The 25,397-nt window shown below is 49.2% G+C and overlaps 1 protein-coding gene across 8 annotated transcripts in view; it reads right to left on the bottom strand.

Moving 5' to 3' along the window:
- CACNA1C (calcium voltage-gated channel subunit alpha1 C) overlaps positions 1-25,397 on the bottom strand; it is a 590,813-nt gene that overhangs the window by 144,533 nt on the left and 420,883 nt on the right. For all 8 annotated transcript variants that reach the window (XM_079775042.1, XM_079775041.1, XM_079775040.1 and 5 more), the window contains 2 exons: positions 20,520-20,623; positions 13,112-13,284 (listed from right to left, as the gene is read on the bottom strand). In XM_079775042.1, the coding sequence (XP_079631168.1) occupies positions 13,112-13,284; positions 20,520-20,623 (277 nt within the window). The remainder of the gene's footprint in view (positions 1-13,111; positions 13,285-20,519; positions 20,624-25,397) is intronic.

Genomic DNA, 25,397 nt, shown 5'->3' with positions numbered 1-25,397 from the left:
CCCTCCCCTGTCCAGCTTTCCCTCTTCTCGCTGCCTTCAGCCCAGCCTAACACTGATATTTTTCCTTCTGTTTTTAAGAATTCTGTCCATCTCCCCAGGGGAGCCCCGTTCCATTAAGCAACTCCCTTCAGGAAACTCTGCTGTTCCTGGCCAGGCTTCAGTCCTGACCCCGACCCCTGAGGCTTGCATACAAAGTGACCTGAATGCAGAACAGCCCAGGACTCAGGGCAGGCGCTAGGACTGTTAAGAGGATGGACTCTTTCCCATCACACGGGAGCATAAGCCTCCTCTGGAACCCTGTGGCTGTCACCAGAGGCATGCGTCTCTCCGTCCGCTCATGTAATCCTGAAGAGCAGAGCCCTCAACGCCTCAGATTTGGGGCTGTTACTCAACATGTTTTTTTTCATAAGCCACATCAGACAAGGATTAAAGGAGGCAGAGTTATTTGGAATTCTACATGCGGTACCTTTCAGGGTGAAAGGACGGCTTGTTGGTGTGTTTATGGTCACAGACAGAAAACAGGCCTTTGAACAGCAAGGGACAAAGGGCATGACAGGGCTCCCACTGCTAAGCAGAAAGGACAAGCCAGCTCTCAGGAAGACAGGCCACTGCTGCAACCTACCCACCAACCCTGACCTGGGGCGGCAGGAGCTGCTGGTCCCAAAGACGCCGGGGTCTGCCAGCCCAGGACTCCGTCTCGGTGGGAGCAGATGACCAAGAAGCATCTTGGCAGTGCGTTCCTACCACGACTCTCATTTCAGCCCTGTCAGCCTTTGAAATGACTGATACCCCTGCTTCCAGCTTCTCCCTCCCTCCGACCGATTGTCCACAACCAGGGACACAGTGACCTTGTACCTCCACTTCAGTCTCTTCAGTGGCTCCTTCTTATCCAGAGGATCAAGTCCACCTCTGAGGCCCTTTGAGACTAGACCTCTGTCTTCCTCCTGACTTGGTCTTTGCTTTCTTTCCTGTGCACCCTCTCCCTCATGCCCTTCCTTCCCTCTTTGCCTCCTTCCAGCTCCTCCCCATTATTTGTTTCTATGCTTTACATATGCAGCTCCCTCATCTTACAACGACCTTTCTCATCCTTTCGGTCTGTAAACTGCTACCAACTGTAGGCAGCAGAGACACTGCTACGTGTCTACCCAGCTCAGTTATGTTACCTCTGCCGACAGTTTCCCAGTCCTAGAAGCTAGGTGGAGCTGATAACTGTGTTCTGGCCAGTAGACTGTGGATGGGGGTGATGCCCCCACTGCCGGGCCTGGCCTCCAAACCCTCCCGCCTGCCCCATGCTCCTGCTCCCTTTCCCCTTCTGCTGGCCAGCTGTGGGGACTCTGGAAGACCTCTGCAGCCAGGAGGTGGTACAGACACTGGAGGGAAGGAGCCCAGGTCCCTGGAGACTGTGGAGGTGGACCTCCCCTCCTGCCAACACTGAACCCACAGTGAACTGTGGAGTAGAAGCAACCTTCACCGTGACAAGTGACCGAGATTTGAGCTGGGGTTGCTATTACAACTGGCCTGTCCTGCCGGTTTCCGTCCTCCTCAGAAATCATTCTCTGGGTGGGCAGCCCCTTCCACTTCCCTCCAAACTCTATTCTCTCTCCCTCTGTCTTCCTCCAGTGCCTTGTTCATGCCATCAGCTCATTGCTGCAACCTGCTTATTGGCACCCTTGTCTCCTTAGCTAGGCGTAGGTCCCCTTAGGACACAGACTGTCATTTATCTTGGCATTCCGAGTGCCCAGTAGGTACTTAATATGTGTTGAGTGGGTGCACAAATGTCTCTCTCACACAAGCAGGACCGTGTAGCATGTATACGCCAGAGGTCTCCCCACAACGGCCTCCTGTTGAGGCCAGTGATCCCCGTTTCTCTGCTCTTTCCACTGGCTCCCATGCACGCACCCCATGGTGGGACGCAGTCCATGGTAATCTTCTTCCATTACCAAATGATAACTTTCCACATTAGCAATGACAGGAAGGATCTGTCACTCCTCCACTAACAGCATCTGACAGATAATGTACCTTGATGTGACTGGGGCTTTTATCTCCCGTCTATGTGGAAGGGAGTGGAGGATGGAGGGAGCCAAGGGTAACTGTATCCTGGGTGCTCTGTTTAGAGGGTGAGTGCTGGTTATTGGAGGAAATGGATCAAAGGGAAATTTAGGATGATTCATCTCCCATTCACCCCCTTGGCTGAGCTACTCTCAGCTCTCAGGTGTGCTGATCTGTTTGCAAAGCACCAAATTAAAATCAAATCAGCACTTTATGGGTGCCTACCCTGGGTGAGGCTGCATGGGGCAGATCAATTTGTCATAGGGGTTTGCGGCTTCAGGTAGGTGACAGGACTTCTCCCCAAACTACACAAATGAACTTCTCTCTGTGAGGCTGTCCCTGGTAGAGATCCCCTGCGGGGTCCTCTGTGCTGGGCACCTGGGAGCATCAGGGTCTCAGAGCCACTGCCCTGTAAGTGCTGCACAATCCTGTGACAGCAAAGTCAGATCATACCACGTTCTGGGCGGTGAACTTGCCAAGGCGGGAGAGGGGATGGTCCGTGAGCTGGAACAGCCCAGTCCTGAGCATGCTGGCTGACCACTGCACCCCTCTAATCAAGTTCAAAAGCAGCCGAAAACGGAAAGAAACTGACAGGTCACATGATTGATATGCCTCCTTCTGTGCAAGACTGTCTCTCAAACCATCCCAAATGGAGGTTTTGATCTGTTAAACTTCTATTTTTTTTTTTTTGCTTGAGGAAGATAATGCCTTAACCTGCTTTTCTGCTTCAAACATAGTTCTTATAATCATAAATCTTATCTTTTCTCTCTCCCCTTTAAAAATAATCAAACCTATGCCTCTTTGTGTTCACATTTAAGGTCAGTTAAAAAATATACAATCCATGGACACTATTGTTTGATTTTATCTGTTATTGAAATTTATAGAAATGGATCCATATAGTACGTGTGTGTGTTATTTCAAATCTTCACCCAAGGAAATGTTTTTATTGACTGTAAAGAGAGAGGAAGGGGGAGAGAGAGAAACATCGATGTGAGATAGAAGTATTGATTGATTGCCTCCCATACGAGCTCCGACCTGGAATCAAACCCACAACCTTTTGGTGTATGGGACAACGCTCCAACCAACTGAGCCACCCGGCCAGGGCTAAGGTCCATTTTCCTACTTCCCCTTACCTCCATCCATCTTGCTGTGCATATTAAACTGAGGGTGAAAAATGCCATAACAAGTGAGATGAGAGGCTACTCTGGCTGAGGGATCAGAAGGGTGCTCTTCTAGTTGCCCCTGGCTGGAGGAGGACAGTCAGAACATTGCTGAGGGAGGGGCTGTGGTATAGGGAGTGTGCTACAGAGGCCGCAGAACTGAACTCACGGCCCACCTACCAGAGGTTAGGTGAACATTTGAGCTGTGTTTCACGAACAAATTAATTTCTCTGAGCCTCAGTCTTCCCATCTGGAAAATGGGGATATTAGTACCCACATGAATGATCTTAGCTGGAGAATTAAATGAGATCATCTGTATCTAGCTCCTGCCCCAGTCCTGGCTCTGCCTTCTAGCCCAGGGAAGCCCACAGAGGCTGATATGTGTCCACTGTCCAACCTCAGTATTCAAAAAGCAATTCCACACAGGTTATGGAATAATGGTTCCCCTCAAAGAGAGAATGCAAGAGCGAACAAGGCCTTGCCCCTTGTCCCACTGACCATCAAATGGATATATGTCTACCTCCTTCCAGTTGTTCCTCTAGGCTCACTTTTTAAACTCTGAAATCATTTCTACCCACTCCATCAATGACAACACACTCTCCAAAGGCCTACCATGAGTACAGAGAGGACAAGACAAAGGGGATTTGGCTAACTAGGTAGGAATCTATATATATAAAAGCCTAAGTGACCAGCCAACTGGCCAGTAGCTATGACGCTCAATGACCACCAGGGGGCAGACACTCAATGCCCAGGCATGGAAACCTGGAACAGACTGATGAATCTCAGAGGGAAGGGGAGAGGGGGAGGGTGGGAAGAGATTAACCAAAGATCTTACATGCATACCAGAGGCCTGGTGCACGGATTCATGCACTGGTGGGGTCCCTTGGCCTGGCCTATGGGGATTGGGCCAAAACCAACTCTCCAACATCCCCTGAGGGGTCCTGGATTGTGAGAAGGCACAGGCCAGGCCGAGGGACACCACTGGTGCACAAATCCGTGCACCGGGCCTCTAGTGTAGAGATATAGAACCATAATTTTCTTGCTTGAAAGAGGATTCAATTCAATCTTCAACATTTTTTTTTGGAGAGGGAAGTCTATTAAATATAAATTGCTGTCCCAAATGCTGAGTAGGAGAGCATATACTCTGCCTCCCGAGAGCTCTCTATAAGACAACAGGGCTGGGCCATTCCTGCTCACACTGGTGCTCTGACCTGCCTGTGCTGAGAGCAGGGGTCTTGAAGGGCATCAAAGAAGACGCACTCTCTGTATTGGGTTGGCAGGCTGGGTAGAAGAGGGAAAGGGTGCTATAGGCAGAGGGAGGAGGGATTTACAAAGGTCCAGAAACAGCAAATTGCAGGCCTGTTTGGAAACAGGACCAGTCTGGTTTATTCCTTCTTATTGCTGAGTAGTATTCCATAGTGTGGATGTACCATTATTTAAACATTCATCCATGGAAGTATATTTTGATTGTTTCCAGTTTGGGACTATTACAAATAAAGCTGCTATGCATAACTGTACACAGATTTTTATGTGTACACAAGAGGCCTGGTGCACGAAATTTGTGCACGGGGAGTGGGGGTGTGTCCCTCAGCCTAGCCTGCACCCTCTCCAATCTGGAACCCCTGAAGAGATGTCCGACTGCCCACTTAAATGGGCAGTTGGACATCCCTTTCACAATCCAGGACTGCTGGCTCCCAACCGCTCGCCTGCCTGCCGCCTGATTGCCCCTCACCACTTCTGCCTGCCAGCCTGATCATCCCCTAACCACTCCCCTGCCAGCCCGATCGATGCCTAACCGCTCCCCTGACAGCCCAATTACCCCTAACTTCCCTCCCCTACAGGCCTGGTCACCCCCAACTGCCCTCCCCTGCTGGCCCAGGTAACCCCTAACTGCCCTCCCTTGCCAGCCTGGTCACCCCTAACTGTCCTTCCCTGCAGGCCTGGTTGCCCCCAACTTCCCTCCCCTGCAGGCCTGGTCCCCCCAACTGCCCTCCCCTGTAGGCCTGGTCCCCCCCAACTGCCCTACTCTGCAGGCCTGGTCCCCCCGAACTGCCCTCCCCTGCAGGCCTGGTCCCCACAACTGCCCTCCCCAGCAACCCAGAACACCAAGTCTTCCTGCCCATTTCCCGTCAGGCTTGGCATCCTGGGTCGCTGGGGTGACCCAGGATGCCAAGCCTTCCAGCCCATCTCCCGCTCTGCTCTGGGGTGATCCAGGATGCCAAGCCTTACCCCCACTCTCCCGCTCAGCTTTCCCCCCACTCTCCCGATCGCTGGGGCAATCCAGGACGCCAAGCCTTTCCCCCGCTCTCCACAGGCTCTGTGGCTCCTGCCGGCGCCACTATTTTGGCCCGTAAATTTGCATATTCCCTTCTTATTGGCTGTGGGCGCAGCCATCTTTATCGTGAAGTGACGGTTAATTTGCATGTTACTCTTTTATTAGATAGGATAGCTTTTAATTTCTCTGGGGTAAATTGCTAGGAGTGTAACTAAGTAAGTATATATTTAGATTTTTAAAGAAATGGCCTCTTTTCCAGAATGCCTGTACCATTCTCTGTTCCAACCAATAATGGATAAGTGATCCTGGTTCTTCACATCCTCACCCAAGTTTAGTGCTGTCACTACTTTTTATTTTATCTGTTCTAATAGGTGTCATGATGGTCTAAATTTGCATTTCACTAATGACTAGTGATGCTGAACACATCTATGTAAAGACACGAAGTTTATAATTGGTTTCAGAGTTTCTTTTGGCTAATTACCTTACTTTCTCCAAGCCTCAATTTTTTTCCATCTGTAAAATGAGAGAATTTAACGATATGACCCCTAAATAAGTGTCCAGTTCTAAAATTCTTTGTACCATGGGATCCACCCTGGGGGAGTTTGTTTGCAAGGTGAGGAGCATTTAATTTTCCCTTTACACACCAGCTATTGCCATCTGCCAGGCTTTATTTTGTAGCTATGGAGAGACAGCCAAAGCTTTTGACAAGGGAATGGCATGTCAGCTCTAGGAAGACTGGCTTGTCTACATTGTACTAGATATACGTAAGTAGTGCTGGGGAGCAGGGCAGGCAGGTGGCTGCTGGTCTAGGGGAACAGAGGTGGAGAGGAGAGCAGGGAGCAGGCAAGAGGGACTTTCTAGGCGGTCAATGGATAAGACTTAGCAATTGATGGAACGTAGGAATTGATAACCATGGAGAGATCTGTCTTACACTACAAACTTTAGAGGGCTGGGGCAGCCTTTAAATTGTCTTAATGACATGAGAGTTTCCTATATGGATAGATGTTTAATAAATGCATTTTCTTTATCTTGAGGGGGAGAAAGAAAGCAAGAATTCCATCTTTATCTTTCTGTATGGCTGGCCTTCTCTCAGATGCAGCATTCAAGCCAGGAAATTGACCCTGTGCCTTGCAATGGTGCTTCTCTGCTGACGACAATGACCTGTGCAGCAGCGACAGTTTTGTAGTTGGTGCCTTTAAAAGGGATGCTCATTACTGCTCAAAGGGAGGGGGAAGCCTCAATATTACCCTGTCTTTTCCAGAGAGCAGAGGGGTGTGGAGCCAAGACCCTTGAGGCTGCCCACTCTGGAAGTGGCACAAAAGGCAACAGGTACAAACATGCCCCTTTCTTGCCTCTTTTCTGTCTTTTGGGCCCTAAAATGGCTCTTGAATATCATCTTATCCTTTTCTCCAAGGCTGTCTGTAACCAGCTGCAGATTGGGCCTGATGAAGGACTGGACGCTGACCCCTTAGGGTCCAGGTAGGCTGGGACATGTGCTTCTCCTTCCCTGTCTGGAAACCCTCAGATGACTGGCAGCTAGGCTGCACCCAAAACAGGAGGTCTGCAGCATGATGCCATCCTGGGAAGTCTCCAGACTCAAGACACTCATGAAACAAGACTCTGTTTGCCCTCAAGTTTTGGGCGTCACCATGACACCGAACAGCTCTTGTCAAGACACCAGTGACCCCACACTGCTAAGCCCAGTAATGAGTTCCCAGCGTCCACCATACTCGCCTCTCAGCAGCACTGCCCTGGCCTTTCCCACCTCCCCTCTGCCATGCCCTTCTAGTCTCTGCTGCTGGCTCTTCCTCACACCCCAGCCTCCACATGTTGGTAGAGGTGGGAAAGGCCAGGGCAGTGCTGGCCTCTCCCATTTCTCTCCACACTACTCCCCAAGTGATCTCATCCAGGCAAACAGGTTTAAATACCTTCTATATGTTGTTGACTTCTCAAAATATAATTTGCCCAGACCTCTCCCCCAACCTCAGATGAATTCCCAATTGCCTACACACCATCTGCATTTGGATGTCAAATAGGCACTTTAAACGTCTGGGTGTGAGACTTTTCCTAATATTCCTGCCCTGACACCTATTCCTCTAGCAGCCTCCCCTGGATCAGTACATGAGGATTCCACACTTTCTGTTGTTTAGACAATCACCTGGAAAACTTCTGGTTTCTCTCTTTCTCTCATACACACATCTTATATCTGATACATCAGCAAATAATGTCATTCTGGAGCCTTTCTGTATCACCTCATTGTTACCAGGACAACATGGAGTTGCACTGTGTCACCTCATTGCTACCAGGACAACGTGGAGCCTCACTGTGTCACATCATTGTTACCAGGACAACGTGGAGCCTCACTGTGTCACCTCATTGATAACAGGACAACGTGGACCCTCACTGTGTCACCTCATTGTTACCAGGACAACGTGGAGCCTCACTGTGTCACCTCATTGTTACCAGGACAACATGGAGCCTCACTGTGTCACCTCATTGCTACCAGGACAACATGGAGCCTCACTGTGTCACCTCATTGTTACCAGGACAACATGGAGCCTCACTGTGTCACCTCATTGCTACCAGGACAACATGGAGCCTCACTGTGTCACCTCATTGTTACCAGGACAACATGGAGCCTCACTGTGTCACCTCATTGATATCAGGACAACGTGGAGCCTCACTGTGTCACCTCATTGTTACCAGGACAACATGGAGCCTCACTGTGTCACCTCATTGCTACCAGGACAACATGGAGCCTCACTGTGTCACCTCATTGCTACCAGGACAACATGGAGCCTCACTGTGTCACCTCATTGATATCAGGACAACATGGAGCCTCACTGTGTCACCTCACTGATATCAGGACAATGTGGAGCCTCACTGTGTCACCTCACTGATATCAGGACAACGTGGAGCCTCACTGTGTCACCTCATTGCTACCAGGACAACATGGACCCTCACTGTGTCACCTCACTGATATCAGGACAACGTGGAGCCTCACTGTGTCACCTCATTGCTACCAGGACAACATGGACCCTCACTGTGTCACCTCACTGATATCAGGACAACGTGGAGCCTCACTGTGTCACCTCATTGCTACCAGGACAACGTGGAGCCTCACTGTGTCACCTCATTGATACCAGGACAACGTGGAGCCTCACTGTGTCACCTCATTGCTACCAGGACAACATGGACCCTCACTGTGTCACCTCACTGATATCAGGACAACATGGAGCCTCACTGTGTCACCTCATTGCTACCAGGACAACATGGAGCCTCACTGTGTCACCTCATTGTTACCAGGACAACATGGAGCCTCACTGTGTCACCTCATTGATATCAGGACAACATGGAGCCTCACTGTGTCACCTCATTGCTACCAGGACAACATGGAGCCTCACTGTGTCACCTCACTGATATCAGGACAATGTGGAGCCTCACTGTGTCACCTCATTGCTACCAGGACAACGTGGAGCCTCACTGTGTCACCTCATTGATACCAGGACAACGTGGAGCCTCACTGTGTCACCTCATTGCTACCAGGACAACATGGACCCTCACTGTGTCACCTCACTGATATCAGGACAACGTGGAGCCTCACTGTGTCACCTCATTGATAACAGGACAACGTGGACCCTCACTGTGTCACCTCATTGTTACCAGGACAACATGGAGCCTCACTGTGTCACCTCATTGATAACAGGACAACGTGGACCCTCACTGTGTCACCTCATTGATAACAGGACAACGTGGACCCTCACTGTGTCACCTCATTGTTACCAGGACAACGTGGAGCCTCACTGTGTCACCTCATTGTTACCAGGACAACATGGAGCCTCACTGTGTCACCTCATTGATATCAGGACAACATGGAGCCTCACTGTGTCACCTCATTGCTACCAGGACAACATGGAGCCTCACTGTGTCACCTCACTGATATCAGGACAATGTGGAGCCTCACTGTGTCACCTCATTGCTACCAGGTCAAGGTGTCATGGTCTCTTGAGGCAGGAACCTCCCCCCTGGCTCCCTGCTTCACCCTCGCCCACCTCCATTCCATTCTGCAGATTGCAGCCAGGGAGTTCCTGGTAAACGTGGGTCAAGTCATATCACTTTTCAGCTAAAAACTCTCAGTGGCTTCTAGCTCACTCCTCAGAAAAGCCCAAGTTCTTACAGTGAGTCTCATGGTCCACGTCCTGGTTACCTTGGACCTCATCACCTACCTCTCCCCCTCTGACTCACTCCCCTCCAGTCACATTAGCCTCCGCTCTGCTCCTCAAATACATCAGCCCTGCTCCTCCCTTGAGGCCTTTCCACCGGCTATTCCCTCTGCCCAGAATGCTCTTTTCCTAAATATCTACATATTTCCTTACTGCCTTCAAGTCTTTATTCACATGCCACCTTCTCAGTGAGGTACTTCTGGGCACCCTACCTAAATTACAACCTCTCAGCACTTCTGTCTCCCTCTTGTATTTCACCTTCGCCATGGTACTTATCACTCTCTGACATACCATTTAATTGACTGACTGTCTCCCCACTAGGAGGTAAGTTCCCTGAGGGCAGGGATTTTTGACTGCTTTGCTCATTGCTATATCCTCTGCACCTGAAACAGTGTCTGGCATGTAGCAGACTTTAATGGGTGGAAGCATAAATGGGAACATGTTTTTGGATATAATTTACCAGCTACATCATTACTCTAATTACTTAGAGAAGTACCTCCTAACTGTGCCCTTGTTCTCTGTCTTCTCTACCACTGCTCTTTCTATTTCCTCCACGGTGTTTGTAGCTTTTCCTAGGAAAAGTGCATGATCGGGCTCCTGCAGGTATGCTCACTGTCCTGCCCTGGTGCCACCTCTCTGTCACCATGTCCTACTCCAGCAGCATCTGGCAGGTGCTGACCTGCCTTCTGCCCAGGGAAGAACAGAAGTTGCCAGAGCCATTGATGAATAGTGATGATGCATTTTTTTTTTCTTAAAAGACTACTTTGTTTTTGAGCTGAAAAGAACTGGCAGAGCTTACTATATTGTAAATTTTTATCAATTTCAAAGGCTAAGATACTACTTTAATTGAAACACACATATAAATTATAGCAGCATTTCTCCCCTTGTGTTTGTTTCAAAGGGCAAACTATGAAGTTTTGAAGACAAGAATATAGTTCCTGAGCCATACGCTTGCCTTTTCTGCACATCTATTAGGTTGCCAATTCCCTAATAATTTAATCACTGCTTTTATTGGACTTCCCCAATAGACACAGTCTTTTGGACTGGTTTCCTGGCTCCATTACTACATCTCTCACATCCATTTCATTGCATGGCTCTATTTTACTCTTCATCTTGCTTTTTTATAGACTCATTTCCTTGCCCACCCAGTAGGACTGTTCTAGCACCATTTCAACAACTGAAGGTGGCAGGCTCCCACTCTGTCCTCCTAGGACAAGGCTGGCTGAGGACCAGAAGCAGACAGCAAAGGCTCCTCCTGCCCTCGGGAAGGAGCACATGGGGGGAGGAACAGCAGTCTCCAGAGTCTGATTTCATCCATATTCGGACTTCGGAAAATCTTGGCAGAGGTTCTGTCCAGTTCATCACGCTCATCCCAAAGCCTGGCCAGAAATGTGGGGGGACAGGCCTTGTCCACGTGATCTGGTCCAGCAGCAAAGAATTCTCCATGCTGGGAACGCCTTGGAATTTATTCATTTAATGGTCAGGACAGGAAAGCGGCACAATTCTAGGAAGCTCTTGCTTTAGGCAGAGAACAGAATAACTACGTGTGTCCGTGGACCACAACTGACTGCTAAGTAGTGGATGTTGCTCATTTTTAATAACATGCTAAGAAACTTGCTCATCAGCATTAACTATGACCCTGGGCCTCTGCCCTGACTAAGGATGGAGAGGGGCCAAGATGCCAGTTTCTGTGTTTCAGAGGTAAGCTTCCCTGTGGTACTTACCTACCATACAAGTCCATGCACAAACTAACTACGCCACAGTTCCATCAACAGTGTCATAGAATCTGCCAAGCATTTTCCCAGAAAGACCCCCATGGCACCATTGCTCACTGTTAAAATCCATTGAAGGCCTTGTCTTCCAACCTGCCTCCTTAGGTTATTAAAGTATGTCGTTACCAGTCCCTGTTGTTTGTGTGTTTTAATTTTGTGTTTGCCTCTTGAGCAACAATCAGAAAGGGAGCATTGGTGGAGGGTTCTATCGGTCTCTGCAGCTAAACCATTGCTGTCTCCTTCCCCACTTCCTCCACCCAATCCTCCTCTAGATCCCCCGTCAGGACTCAGATGCGAATGAGCAGAAACTCACAGAAACCAGTCGGGAGTTTGAACACATGGACATAGCAAATGCCTACTATAAGGGCAAGAAACTAGACTCACTGTATTTACATGTGTGTGCTAGGATATATATGCACACACACGCCTGCGCACACAAGGATTTCACAGCTGATGGGAAGACTGTGCTTTTCTCAGGGCAGCTGGCCCGGCAGTCCTGCGCCTTCCTGGCTCCTTAAGGAGAGAAGCATCTGATCCATACCAGCATCCTGCTTCCCTCCATCAGCCTCCCTGAGACTCGGTGGGTACTATCACCTTCCGTCCACTCAGGAAATGTTTCTGGCTTCCCACCTTACCTGCCTGTCTCCATACAGCAACCATCTTGTTGGCTTTTTAACCTGTTTGGTTCCTGACTACCCTAGATGCTCAAGGTTCAGGAGCATGTTTTCAAGTTATGCTGCTTGAGGAAGAAACGCTTAGCAATTAGAATATAGCTTGAGGAACGCTGCTTCTTCAAACATGCAAAATGAATGGGAAAGAGTGCACACAGAGAGAGGAGGCAAGTGTGTGGTCATCAGAGAGAGGGAGGTCCAATGAAACAGGGAGAACAGTCGGACCTAACCCAGTGGTTCTCAAATGCACCCGCAGCACCACCATCTGCAGGCTGTTCAGACCAACTGCTGGGCCCCACCCCAGGATCTCTGAGCCAGCACATCTGAAGTTCAGCCTGAGTTTCTAGCAACTTCCCAGGTGCTGCTGGTCCAGGGACCACACTTTGAGACCCACTGGGCTTATCTGGTGAGAGCCTGCCCCGTGCAACCCCAGAGGGAGGGATTTAGCTCAGTTTCTATAACTCTGTCAAATGCCCTTAGGCTTCCTCAGTCTTCCCATTTAGTACTTTGAATCTAACCTCCTTAAGAGAAACCTTTGGCTGCTTTTCCTATGAGAAAGCACAATGGTGCTTGGAAGTCTGCTGCAAAGGGGGCGAGGTTCCTGCTTCCCAGGGAGCTGCTTGGTGGAAAGTATTCTTTGTAACAAGCCTGGTGCAGGAGCCTGCCCTCTGCCCAAAGAGAGGGAGCCCAGAGGGGGATGTCTGATTTAAAAATAAAGAGTGCACCTTAGCAAAATCTAAACTGTCTTTAGGATCCAAGATTCTAAAAGAAAATGAGGCTTTACAGATCAATCACAATTATTTCACTGACTTCTATGAGTAGCAAATGATTGCAAGCAATGAGACCAAAGTTGTTCCAGGAATACAACTGTAAAGAAAGGTTGGCGGTAAAAGGTTTCTGCTGTGCTCCCACCATCTCTTCCCTCTCTGAGAACCCAGCCAAGACATAGGATGCTGCTCACTGTTTCGGGGTTTCTCCTCATCCATGCCTTCGTCCTCGTTCTCAGGGTCGATGTCTTCCGCCTGTGTGATCCAGTCCAGGTAGCCTTTCAGGTCCTCTTCCAGTTGTTGCTTCTCTCGCAGCTTTTGGAAATCCCCCCGAGCCTTGGCCTTCTCCCTCTCTTTGGAGAACTCTCTGGAGAGAGAGTGGAGTGGGCAGGGCAGGGAGCGCATGGAAGGAGGGCGTGGGTGGGGCGTGAAGGAGAGATGGAGACAAGGGGAAACCAAAGTGAGGATGGCTTTGCACTAGGAAGCCCGCCCACATGCCCCAACGTCCACAGATAGCTTTCTCTAGCCATCCCAGGTTATGTCTTGGCTCTCACATAAATAGAAGGAGTCACTGAATGGGAGGGATAAAACCCATTTCCCTTTTTCCTGGATCATGATTACAGGCTTTGCCTTCAGTAACAACTGTTCTCCAATGACCCGGAAACTCCTTCCGAATAGTCACCAAAAAACCTCCACAACAGTTGGAACATGCATTCGCCTTTCCCCAGCGTAGGACGGCAGGAGAAAAGTCTCAAGAGCCTCTGGGTGACAAAAGGTGTTAGGAGCCGGGTGTGCTGAAGCCTGCTCAGCCACAGTGGCTCCCGAGAGCCACCTGCACTTGGCTCTTCCCAACTCTGGCTTCAGTGAGGTCTCTGTGGTGGCTCGAAACTGGCCATGGTGGGAATATTTACACCATGGGAATTGGCAAATGTTATAAACCACAGCTTTCTCCCCTAAAGAGCCAATTATTAAATAGGTACCAGTCCACCACTGATTTGAGACCCAGGGGAATGAGTCCCCTCCTTCTTTATTCTTATGAATAGGGCTCTTTCTGTCTCTCTTAGCTGCCTGGAAGGATTTCTAATCTAGAGAAAGTGCTTTCTCACATGGAGACAATGAGGGTTCCAAACACAAGAAAATGTCCTGGGGGCTGCCTTTTAGGTTAAAAAAGAAATCTAATCATAATGGAAAAATACATAAAATCAAGATGATATAAAAGTTAAATGATGCATTCAGTTTAAAGTAATAATGAGTAGAAATTGGAGTTGGAGTTTGCCAAAAGAAGGGCCTATTGAAAAATTTGACAGCATGGCTATTTATTTTCTATTTTCTATGATTCTGTCCTTATTTCTCTCTGATTTCAAATTCACTTTCCTAGCAAGGCAGGGCTGGCAGCAGAAGGTGGTGATCAAGAAGGCTAGTTCTTAACTTGCCAAGCAAGTCTGTGTCTTTTCTTCCCAAATCGTACACAGGAGCATTTCTCTGCTTGATACTCAGTCTATGGGGAATGGGGCCCTCAGTGGTGTGTGTGTGTGTGTGTGTGTGTGTGTGTGTGTGTGTGTGTGTTGCACTGGGCATCTTGTTTAATTCTTAGAAATATGATTCCTCCTTCTCTCACCAGTAAAGGTGTAGTTCACGGCAGGCGGCTGCAGAAACCACCTTGAAAGAATTCCTTGCACAAGCCAGACACTCTACAGAAGCACCTTGGAAGGAAGGACACACCAACAAACAGTAGTGGGCAGGGGCTCAGCCCCTGAATCCACCACACCCACCGGCTAGTATGCGCATTTTGCTAGTGCTGCTTTGGAGAGCCTGGGTTGGGTTTTAGAACTCACCATTTTTATGGTGAATGGGGTTGGGGCTGGAAGTGGTCTAGGGAACTTCTTAATTGGGAGTTGTGGGAGCTCTCAAGCTAATGAGTTCTCTTCAACTGCTGCCTTAATGATGCTCTGGTTTGGATGGAATTTTCTTCCTAAATCTGATTGAATTCTAATTGGATTGAACTTGCTTTTCATTGGGCTTCCTGCCAACTGGTGGGTACCCTCATTTCCTTCCCAGGGAGTTTAATCCAGGGAAAAGGGGCCAGATTAGCAGCTTGCAGTGACGATGGAAGCCTTGCTCTGCGTTGCCCAGCCGTCCTTTTGTTATTGCGGTGGACAAGGAAAGATGCCATCTGCCCCAAACCTCTGTACCCAGTCACACTGCCCCAGGGCTGTAGGCTTGCTCTCTGGAGAGAGTCACTTCATATAGAAGTCCCCTCCCTGTGCGAATCAACTCCAATACTACACTTCAAAGCCCCTCTCTCGGCTCTCTTTCTGCCCACACGCAATTGCACCTCCATCCCCTCTCCCGTGGAGTGGGTTTGGGTTGTAAGGTGACTAAATAGCTGAGGGTTTATTTAGGCTCTTTTGGAATATTTTGCAGAGGGTTCAAGTTCTAGTTACAAAACAACTACCAATCCTTCTTCTAGGGTTGGGAGGATAGGACTGAGGCCCAATTGGAGTAGGGACAATTGACCCAGACCTGTTACAGCATCTGCCCTGTGGAATAAAACTTACCATCGGTACCCTCTGGGGACTCAAAGTAAACATCAAACATCCCCTATGATGAAGGAAAACTGAGGTGTGTGGGGGGTGTGAGGGGGATGGAAAAGTGGCAGGGTCAGATCGGAAGCCTGTGGCTCCCCTTGGCTCCCAGGGGTCATGGGACACAATCACACTGCAGCCGAATGGAAGGTGAGCCAGGTTTCCCTATCCAGACCCCACGCAGTAAGGGATTTTTCTGGGTGGCAGTGCCTGGCTCTCTTTTATCTCCTCGCCTGGATGCCAGCCAGGCACCTGCTCTGGGGACTGAGCTAATGAAGACATGAAGCCCCAGCCTGTCGGGCTGTGCTGGGCCCAGGGACCGAGTCGGCTAGACAATCAGTCACAGCTGTGGGATTTGTCATAGGCAGAAGCACTTCTCTGGCCAGCAGGGGCCAACATGAAAAATGAGGGTGGAGTGGAGAGCCAGAGGACCAGCACTCACTAATGTAAAGCGAGCACAGGGACGTGCAAGTGGAAAATCCTCAATACCGACGACTGGTGCTCTAGGCCCTCTATGATGCATACAGCCGATCCTCATTATTCACAGATTCTGTATTTGCGAATTTGCCTACTCACTAAAATTTATTTGTAACCCCAAGTCAATTACTTGTGTGCCTGTGAGGTCATCTGCAGACATCTGTAGAATGGAAGAAAACTGGAGTCACATCCCCAGCTGAGGTCAGACAAGATGACCCGTTGCCTTCTTGTTTCAGCTCTCAGACTGTGAACAGAGGTCCTTTTTATAGTCTGTTTATTGCCACAGTTTTATGGTCTGCTTATTGCCACTTTTGTGTTTTTTTTGGTGATTCTGCTGTTTAAAATGGCCCCAAGCAGCGTGCTGAAGTGCTGTCCAGTGTGCTAAGTGCAAGAAGGCTGTGAGGTGCCTCCTGGAGAAAATACGTGTGCTAGATGAGCTTTGTTCAGGCATGAGTTACAGTGCTGTTGGCCATAAGTTCAATGTTAATGAATCAACAATGTGAATTAAGTAAAGTGTATTTAAAGAGAAACACACAAAATACATAGTTATGTACTGATCACTTGATTAAAATGGTGTGATCAGATACGCACAGGAACCTCCCCCTGTATTTCTCCTGAGATCAGTGGTTCGGGATTGATACTCAGCATTTGTGGGGACGTCACAGAATAATGAGAATCGACTGTCTATGCTGCATCTCTTCTGCTTCCACCCACAAGGCATGTTCACCCTGGCTTTTCTCTTGCTTCCGTCTGGACCTGGGTGTTGTGCCATGGTCCAATTATGCCTTCAGGTGGTAACATGCTTACCTACCCTGCTCTCTGCTTTTGGGGGAGAGAGACATGCACATCTCCCCAGGGGAAAAGAACTGGATGCCTAGAGGTACTGGGCCCCTTGTCAACTGGAGGCACATGCCTGTAGCCCTCTGTTCACAATCACTTAAAAGCAAAACATAACTGGATTCCAGAGTCCAGGGACTTGCAACTGATTACAGCGTCCAGTGCAGTTTTGAGACTCTCACAGTCACTGCTGTTGTAATTCTGATAGGCTGGAGGGTGAGCCTTCCAAGGGGAACACAAATGTAACCTGATTCATATCTATAACACCAGGCCTGTGAGGACCAATAGATAATGAACACGTATGTTCTTTCCAATGGCCCTATCCAGCCCTGTCAGGATGTGTGAGTATCCTAGATGAAGGACACCCAAAGGACCCTTTGACGACCAACATTATTGATTCCCAACTTTTAAATGGAAGCTTCATGGAGTGTCATCTTCCCTACCTTCATGAGCAGCAAGCTCCAAGCACACTTGAGCCTTTTCTTGGTGCTGAGGGACATAATTTGAACGTGAGTTACTCTTAACTGACAGCTGTAGGTTTCATGCCCCCAGGCCCAGAATGCTCCAAGCCTGCAGTGCTGCTGAGTGGGGGCTGCTCTCTCTGAGGCACTGTTAAGACTTGCTGGTTGCCAGCCCCCATGCTGAACAGCCCTGCCTGGCTGCAGCCTACTGCGCAGGCTCTACACCTTCCTCCTGGGACTCTGCTCCTGCTGGCTGTTCCAGGAGCCAGCCGTGGACCAGGGCTGCTGCCTGCTGTCTCGCCCTTCCCCACGGCAGTTCTGTTCTTCATCTCCCTCCTTTTTACTATAACTTCAGGACATAGGATTAACCGGCCAAATTGGTTGGAGGACAGTATAACATGGAGGTCAGGAATAGAGGTTATGGGTTCACATTGCTTGGATTTAACCGGGATCCTCCCCTTTTCACCTGTCAGAAGTGAGGTAGGAATTCATGGAAAGCTCACTTTTCTTCTAAGATGGAGGTGTGAACAGCACTAGCTCAGAGGGTTGTTGGGGGCACTGCATGAGCTAATCCGCCTGATGCTGCCGGCAGAGAGACTGCTGGCTCCGGGTCATGCCTCATTGCTGCAGTGAGTTTCTGGGCTCTGAGACTCTCTGAATGCTCCCGGAAGGCTGGCTTACCCAGGAGCCTGACTAATGAATAAGTGGGAGTTCTGCTGCATTCCTGTGGTCCTGCCTAATCAAGACACTGATTCAAACCCCAAACTGCCGCCACCAGCTAGTCAGGCAGCAGGAGCCCGAGTTCAGGTTTTGTCACTTCATGGACTCAGGGTGGCCCATTCAGGTTGGCTGGCCCTCTTGACAGGTTAGAAAGGGTTCCTTAACCCAGGAAGGGGAGCTGCTTGCCCACGGACACTTCTTTGTATCAGCAGAGGGTGTGCCCAGGGGCCCAGGAGGCCTTGGGTGATGTTCTGTCAGATGTTGCAGAGCTCTGAGCAGCAGGCACTGCTCGGGGAAGGTCAGGGAGCAGGTGCGGGGAAGGTCTCCAGGACACCACTGCAGACCAAGGACTCAAGGTACCGAGGTCTGAAGGCCTGGTGCTCCTGTTCAGAGTCCGCGCACACTCTGGGTGTTACTACTTGCCAGGCTTTGGGCTGGCATTTTTACACACCCTCTCACTGGGTCTGAGCCTCCAACAGCTGAGTCTCCAACAGCTTTTCTCTCAGATCAGCAGCTGCTGACAGGTGACATCTCTGCTCTGATACAACCAGGAAGATGATTTTTCTTGTGGGGCAAGGACTATGGGCAGGTTCTCTGCTTGAGGAGGGGTATTTGTAGTCTAGTTCCCACTCTCCAAACCCAATTCCAGGGGCGGGGTGGGGGTCTTTCCCTTAAATTTGTTTCTAATCTCTGGGGGAAGAAAATGGAATCATTAGACTTTTTTTCTAGAGGTTCAGAGCTCTGGCTTGTATTTCAGTTCAAGGTCATTTATTGTGTACCCAATGGGCAATGATGGGAAGACGGGAGCCTTGTTCTGCTATTTACCAGCCAAGTGACACCATGCAAGTCACTTAACACCTCTGTGCTCACTGTCCTCATCTTTAAAACCTAACTTTTGATGATTCAATTCACTAATTCCAGTTATGACAGGCACCAAGTATACAATAACCACTGTAACGATAGCACTATCACTGAGCATTTACTATATGCTAAGTATTGCACATAAATGATCTTATTTTATCACCCCAACAACCTATTGTTATCTTGATGTTTTTTGATGGGAAACTAAAGCTTAAAGAGGTAACATTGCTCAACATTATGCTTCTAGAAAGTGCAGAGCTAGGATATCTAAATTTCTGTCTTCAGTGGGGATGAGGCTGATTTCAATGCTTTCCTTGCTGATTTACATAGAAACCCAGGGGCATTTTCTCGTGTTGGAACACAAATACATAAGCCTTTCCACCTTCCAGGCAGCTGATCTCATCACTCTTACCCTGAGGGAATACCCTCGTTTCCTGTGTGGTCTTACCTTGGCAGAGGCATGATGTCATCAAAGTCTCTAACAAGCCACCTACCAGGGGAAAGGGTGAGGGTGGAAGCGGAGTCCTTCCTTCACCCAGTTCCTAAGACTAAACCTGATGCTCCTGCATCGCATTAGGCTGTGGCAGGAGGTTGGAGTAGCCATTCCTGGTTTATTACTGAGTAAAAATGAAGATCAATCTTTCTCCCTATGCCCGACTTTCCCCCAGAATTAATGTCCCTAGAGATCTAGGATAGGCTATTCAAAGCAGCTGACCTGCCTGGAACAGAGCAGAAATAGACTGCACCCCTCCCTCCTAACCAAGGCAGCAGAGTGTGACACCCAGGAGCAGGCTACCAGGAGCATTTAGGTGTTAGGCCTTGGCACGGCTGGTGTGGGCTTATGAAGAAAGTGGGCTGAGGAAATCCAGTGAATCCCATGACAAAGGCGGCCATCTCCAGGGCTCCTCCATGCCCTGTACCTCTGCTGCTTCTACTGCTTTCTAACTTCATCTGAGCAAAAGCCAAAATCAAGCAAGTTTTATACGTGGAGCCAAGGAGAAAGGAAACTACATTGCTTCTCCTCAGTTCTCAAATAATCTAGGGCTTTAAAGAGCTAAGTGCCCTTTTCATTCAGAGATGGACTGCTCAGTCTATGAATTAGAATCAAAAGGAATTATATTTTTAGTCTGCATTTGTTTATTTGTAGTTTAAATCAAACTCTTATTACCCTGGTTCAACACTGAAACTCTTATTAGCCTGGCTCTCTCATCTTTACTGTGAGCCGGGCACACGCTGGGACTGGCCCGATGGTCAGGCAAGGACCCATCTGCAAGACTGCTGCATATGCTGAAGCACACAGTCTGTGACTCTTCCCTCCGATTCCAGCTGCCAAGGCCTCCCTGGGCCAGGGTGTCTCCATGCTGCTCCTCAGGTACAAGGAGAAGCACCTGCCTACTGAGCAGCTGCCTGAGAGAGGGAGGGGCTTGGATGAGCTGGCAGGAGACAGGTGGGCCTCGGTGTCTCATGGTGGAGCCTGAACCAAATAATTTATCATTTGTACATTTGACCCTGCCCAGCCAGGCCAAGGACATTCACTTCAAGGCTCCTGAGGTGGCCCCTTATCCCAGGTTCATCAGAGCCAGTAAAAGAATAAAGCCAGGAATAGCAGAAAGAGTAAATAAAATGGAAAAATCAAGACCTTTTTCCTTGGTCCTGCTTACCCGCTAAGGACACCGAGAACCAAGTTAAGTACAAAAAATGACCCTATGATGATTAGTGTAACAAAATAGATCCAGGGCCAGTCCCTTCCTACGGCATCATTGACCTGGAAGAACGGAATGATAGTTAGTGAGGTGCACACAGCAGTCGAGCATGGCCCAGCACCCATCATTGGCTCCAGACACCGACCCATGCAGCGCCAGGACCCCGGTCCTCTAGGTGGAAATCAGAGGCCAAACAGCCTGCCTGCCAATGGGTCAGAATTTGGGGTTTCCCCCTGGTTTTCCTGGGCCTCTTAGGGTCCCATCCCTGAGGATCCTGGCGATGGACAGAGTGGAACCTGGGACCTTGCTCGGCTGCATTGTAAGGAGGACATAGAAATGGTCAGCTTACCCGCTCAACACACCGAGAACCAGATTTAGAACGAAAAAGGATCCAAAGATGACCAGACTGACAAAATACACCCAGGGTAACTCATAGCCCATAGCGTCCTGCATCTGGAAAGATGAAGGAAAGTTAGGAAAGAAGGAAAGCAGAACTGAGTCAAAGCGAGGAGGCAGGTAGAGAGGCAGTGGAGAGAATCTGGAGGAGACGAATGGGGCTGACCTTGGTATCTGTCTATGTGGGTCACGGCCCATTGCTACCCCTGCATCACCTATATTCAGAATACTTATGGCCTTGACCTGAACTGTCAGGGACTTTTGCAGGCTCTGCCTTAAGAGAGATCTTGTCTGGTTCTCTCTGTTATTTTATTTTCTGGAACAAAAATTTCCCCAATGTTTTCCATCCACTTGTCAAATAAGGTGGGTTGCCTCAAAAAATAATTTCTTCAGTAAGGAATGATTTTAACTCACTTGGGTTTATGTGACAGTAAATCTTCCACTGCATCTGAGCTTGGTGTTGGACGTGCCTCAGCTTTTACTGCTAGAGCCAGAGATCTGGAACCTTCCAGGATGTGGGGGAAGGAAACCTTCCCAATGGATCCAGCATTTAGAGAATTTAGAGAATTCAATGAGCCCCATGTTAATCACCCAGGGGACCCTAAAGCAGGCTGAAGGTTGCTGACCACCGCCAGGTGCCTGAAATGAGCTCCAGGTGTGCTGGGACAGTGCCGCCCTCAGGGGCCCTGAGTACGTATGCTAGACAAATACGTCCTTTGCTTGCTGCGAATAAAAAGATTGACAAGTGCGCATGATCTACCTAGTCTGACTGGTTTAAAGTGTTAAATACCAATATATTCTTTGCAAATTTATTAATATTTATCTGGGGTTACCATACTTTGGTTAGAGAAATCTATCAAATGTAATCATGGTGCAAAGTACAAAAATTATGTCAAGGGCTTGGGGGTCATTTGTTAAACTGGGTCAGGGAGAAAAGAAGAATTCTCACCTATGTCCACTGAACCATGCCAAATTTAATTCAACTTAGTATGAGTTTATTGATCATTCACACTTCCACACACCCTGCTGTGTTTTCCATAGTGCTTATCACTTTCTAACTTATAATTTACTCATTTATTATGTGCTTGTCTTCCATACTGGAATGTACTAGTAAGCTCTGCGAAGACAGGCAGTTTGGGCCTGTTTTGTTCACTGCTGTATCCCAAGAGCCTATAATAATGCCTTGCAGGCGGCAGGTGCTCAGTAAAGGTTTGTTGAATGAATGAATGAGCTTGATATGTGCCAGGCACTGTGCTGTCAGGAAGCCTGTGCTTGAAGGAGGAACAGATCAATAAAAGGCAACCACAATGCAAGGAGGTGAATGCAGTAGTATAGGTGAACATGCAGGGTTATTGGAGCCCAAAAGGCAGGAGTGGCTTGTGAGGCAGGAGAACAAGCAGGGCCAGGCTGGGCAAGGGAAGCAGGAGTAAGAGGGAGCCTGGAGGGCATATCATCCTGTCGTGGAAATGGGGCTTTCCTAGGAAGTTGGTGGTTGTTAAAAATAGAGCCTACAACTGGACAGCCATCCTGGTTCTGGGATGGAGGCTTTTCCCAGTGGCTGAGCCCTAAAATGTGCAACACAACAGCAGCAGTGAGGAGGCAGGGCGAGAGGTCCCCGTGAGTCAGAGCTGCCCAATTGCAGGGAGCCGGGAGCCTCCTTCAGCCAGAAGCTGACTTTCTGCACCAAAGCTGACAGGAAACCAAGCCACCTGAGGGAAGTCCAGTAACGTCTTCACTGCCAGGAGGAAAACAAAACTGCACTAATTCAAGCAGCGGCGGGGTTGGTGTTAGGAGATTAGGAAGGAGAAAAGCGTGGGAGCCACAGTGAGCTGGTGGACCACAGGCCACGTAATGATGGCAATGATGGTCATGTGATACTAGGGGGTCTGTAGGTCACATTTTATTATGGGCATGGTGACATCATCCTTCTATTATCCTTGGTAGCAGTCTTGTTAAGAGTCCCTGTTTGTTCAACAAGTATGTACTAAGTGCCTACCGTGTGTAACACGTGTGTTCTGGGCCACAGTGAGAGCCACCGGGTTGGAAGCAGCCTGAGATGGGAGGGGGCATCTGTGAGGAGGCGTCTATGGACCCCGATGCAAGGTCAGGTGAAGCCTTGAGTGTCCCACCTTTCCTCTCTCAGATTAAGTCCTTCCAATGAGGGTCAGAGAGGTCCTTTCCTCATCCTTAATTTAGTGCATCTTTTCTCTTTTGGGAGGGTGGGGAGGTCAGAGAAGGCTGAAGAGAACTGTGGACTCTCACCAGAGAAAATACGCATACACACAGCACACTGCATACAATCTCACGGCTGTTCTGACCGTGTGACTGACCAACCAGCTGGTTCTGTGCTTAACCCTAGAGCAGTGCTTCTCCAAGCAGGGGTAGGGGATCAAGGGCTCCGTTCTGAAGAAGTTCCCTTGCTCCTCCTGGATCCCAGACCTCAGCTCCCTCAGGACAGGACCGCTGGGAGCAGGCAGTTCCAGGAGGCAATGGCATGCTCACCAGTTCACCCTTATAGAGCTGCCTCCGGAGCCCGGGAGGAGGGTGAGTGGGAGGCAGGGCTGTTTGGCTCCTTGAAATGAAATCTCTCCTGACTGCTTCCTTCTACCCCCTAAATTTTGCGACTGCTTAACCGACAGAAAATAGTCTTCCAGGCCCCACAGCTCTGATGAGTCAACACACCCAGGAGCCTTGGAGATGTCCTTGGGCTCCTGTTTTTCGTTTGAATGTCTTGTCCTCTGTGCCATACACAAGGTAAGTGACTTTCAAAATCATTAATAACCTCAAGTGAATGGAGCTACAGACCACATCACCCACAGGAATTGCACAGCTGGCCTCAAGACCCATAGATTACCCACAGCCAGGGCCACATCCGGAGACTCCGGGTCTCAACCTCTCCCCGTTGCCTTCTGTTTCTGCTTTGGCTTCTTCCTAGGCTGTGGGGGAGTTCTTTCAGAGGTTCAGATGGGATAGTAGGTGCGGGGTAGGAGGACAAATGATAGATTAGCAAGCTCCCAAGGTGGTCTTAGGAGCCCAGTACCCCCTTAGTGGGCAATGCTCAACAGCCACAAGAGGGGTTCTCTGGTCGCCTGGCTCTGGCCAGAGAGAAGAGAGCTCCTTTGTTTCCCCTCTTACTTTCTCTTCTTTATTCTAGGCCACCTACTTTTGGGGCAGCCTGGGTAGAGCACTGACAATGCTGGGTGGCTCTGAAGTAGGGCAATACTTGGAGATGAGATCGATGTCTTAAATCGGCTCTAATGGAGCTATTTAGAAGAGAGAATAAATACAGTCACGTTTTCAAAAAATGACCCAGATGGCTGACACCCTGATTTAGAGGTGAAAAGGGAGAGGTCCTTTCTAACCATGAAAGCTAGTTGTTTCTTAGGCCTGCAACACAGCGGTGTTCTGACTTTCCCAGGGACGGCGTGTGGAGAGGCCTCCCGATGTGCACCGTCCACAGCATCATGCCTCTGGGGCCCACAGTGACACATGACCCCGCCTTTGCTGAAACACACAGCTCGCTAGTCCTAGAATCAGTGGACAAAGGCAATGCTGAATGAAAATACAGAAGACTCTCCTGAAACCATTCAGTCTAATTCCTTGATGGGAATCCAAACTTAAATCAATGTATATTTTTCCCCCAAAAGAAAAAGCAGCAGGAACACCTCTTGGCCCCTACTCCCTCTAGGCCACTCTCGATGTCAGCTGATTTCTCTGGGTTTTCAAGCGGTGCCTTTCTTCCGTAAGGCTTGGCATAGGCACCGTGAATCTAAAGAGACTGATTGTCACAGCTAATGCCAAAAGAGGCTGTCACTTGCCAACAAAGGCAGGAGGTGTAAACCCATAAAAGTCACAGCACTTTATACAGTGTCATTAGAGGACAGGGTTTGCTGCTGACAAAAATGCCTGTGCCCTGAGCAAAGACTGGATAAATCGGTGACTACTCGTGATCTTTGTCACCTTGCTTGCTGGGACATGGGGTGTCCATCCACGGGTCACTGAGAGAGCAGCATAGCAGATAACAGGTCTCACCTGACTCGTTTCTGCCCCTACGCCTGCTCATTGTTCTGCACAGAAAACCTGTGCGAGCCTCGGAGCATAGTAAAACGCCTGGTTTGCACGTTAAAGACACCAATGGGCTCCTAACACAGAGAAGGCAAGCCCACAAAACTAACCCCTCCATCTACAATCTATTTTTAAAAATCCCTCAACTCAGATGGGATTGTGCACTGACTTCCCAGGGAAGGTCAGGCGCCATGGAGAGGACAGAAGACATGTGTAGGGGGCAGAAGACATGCTTGTTGTCCTGAGCAGCCACTGGGCCTGGGCCAAGTCTGATGCCTGTGACTAGACCCCTAATTGATCCTTTAAACACTTGGTGACGGCACCCTGGGCAGCAGAGCTATTTCTTGGTCTGTTGAGAGAAGCTGAAACCAAGTT

The sequence above is a fragment of the Cnephaeus nilssonii genome (assembly GCF_951640355.1).
Source record: "Cnephaeus nilssonii genome assembly, chromosome: 6".
NCBI classification, from domain to species: Eukaryota; Metazoa; Chordata; class Mammalia; order Chiroptera; family Vespertilionidae; genus Cnephaeus; species Cnephaeus nilssonii.
Note: the sequence above shows the minus strand (reverse complement) of the source record. Positions and strands in the feature narration are given on the sequence as shown.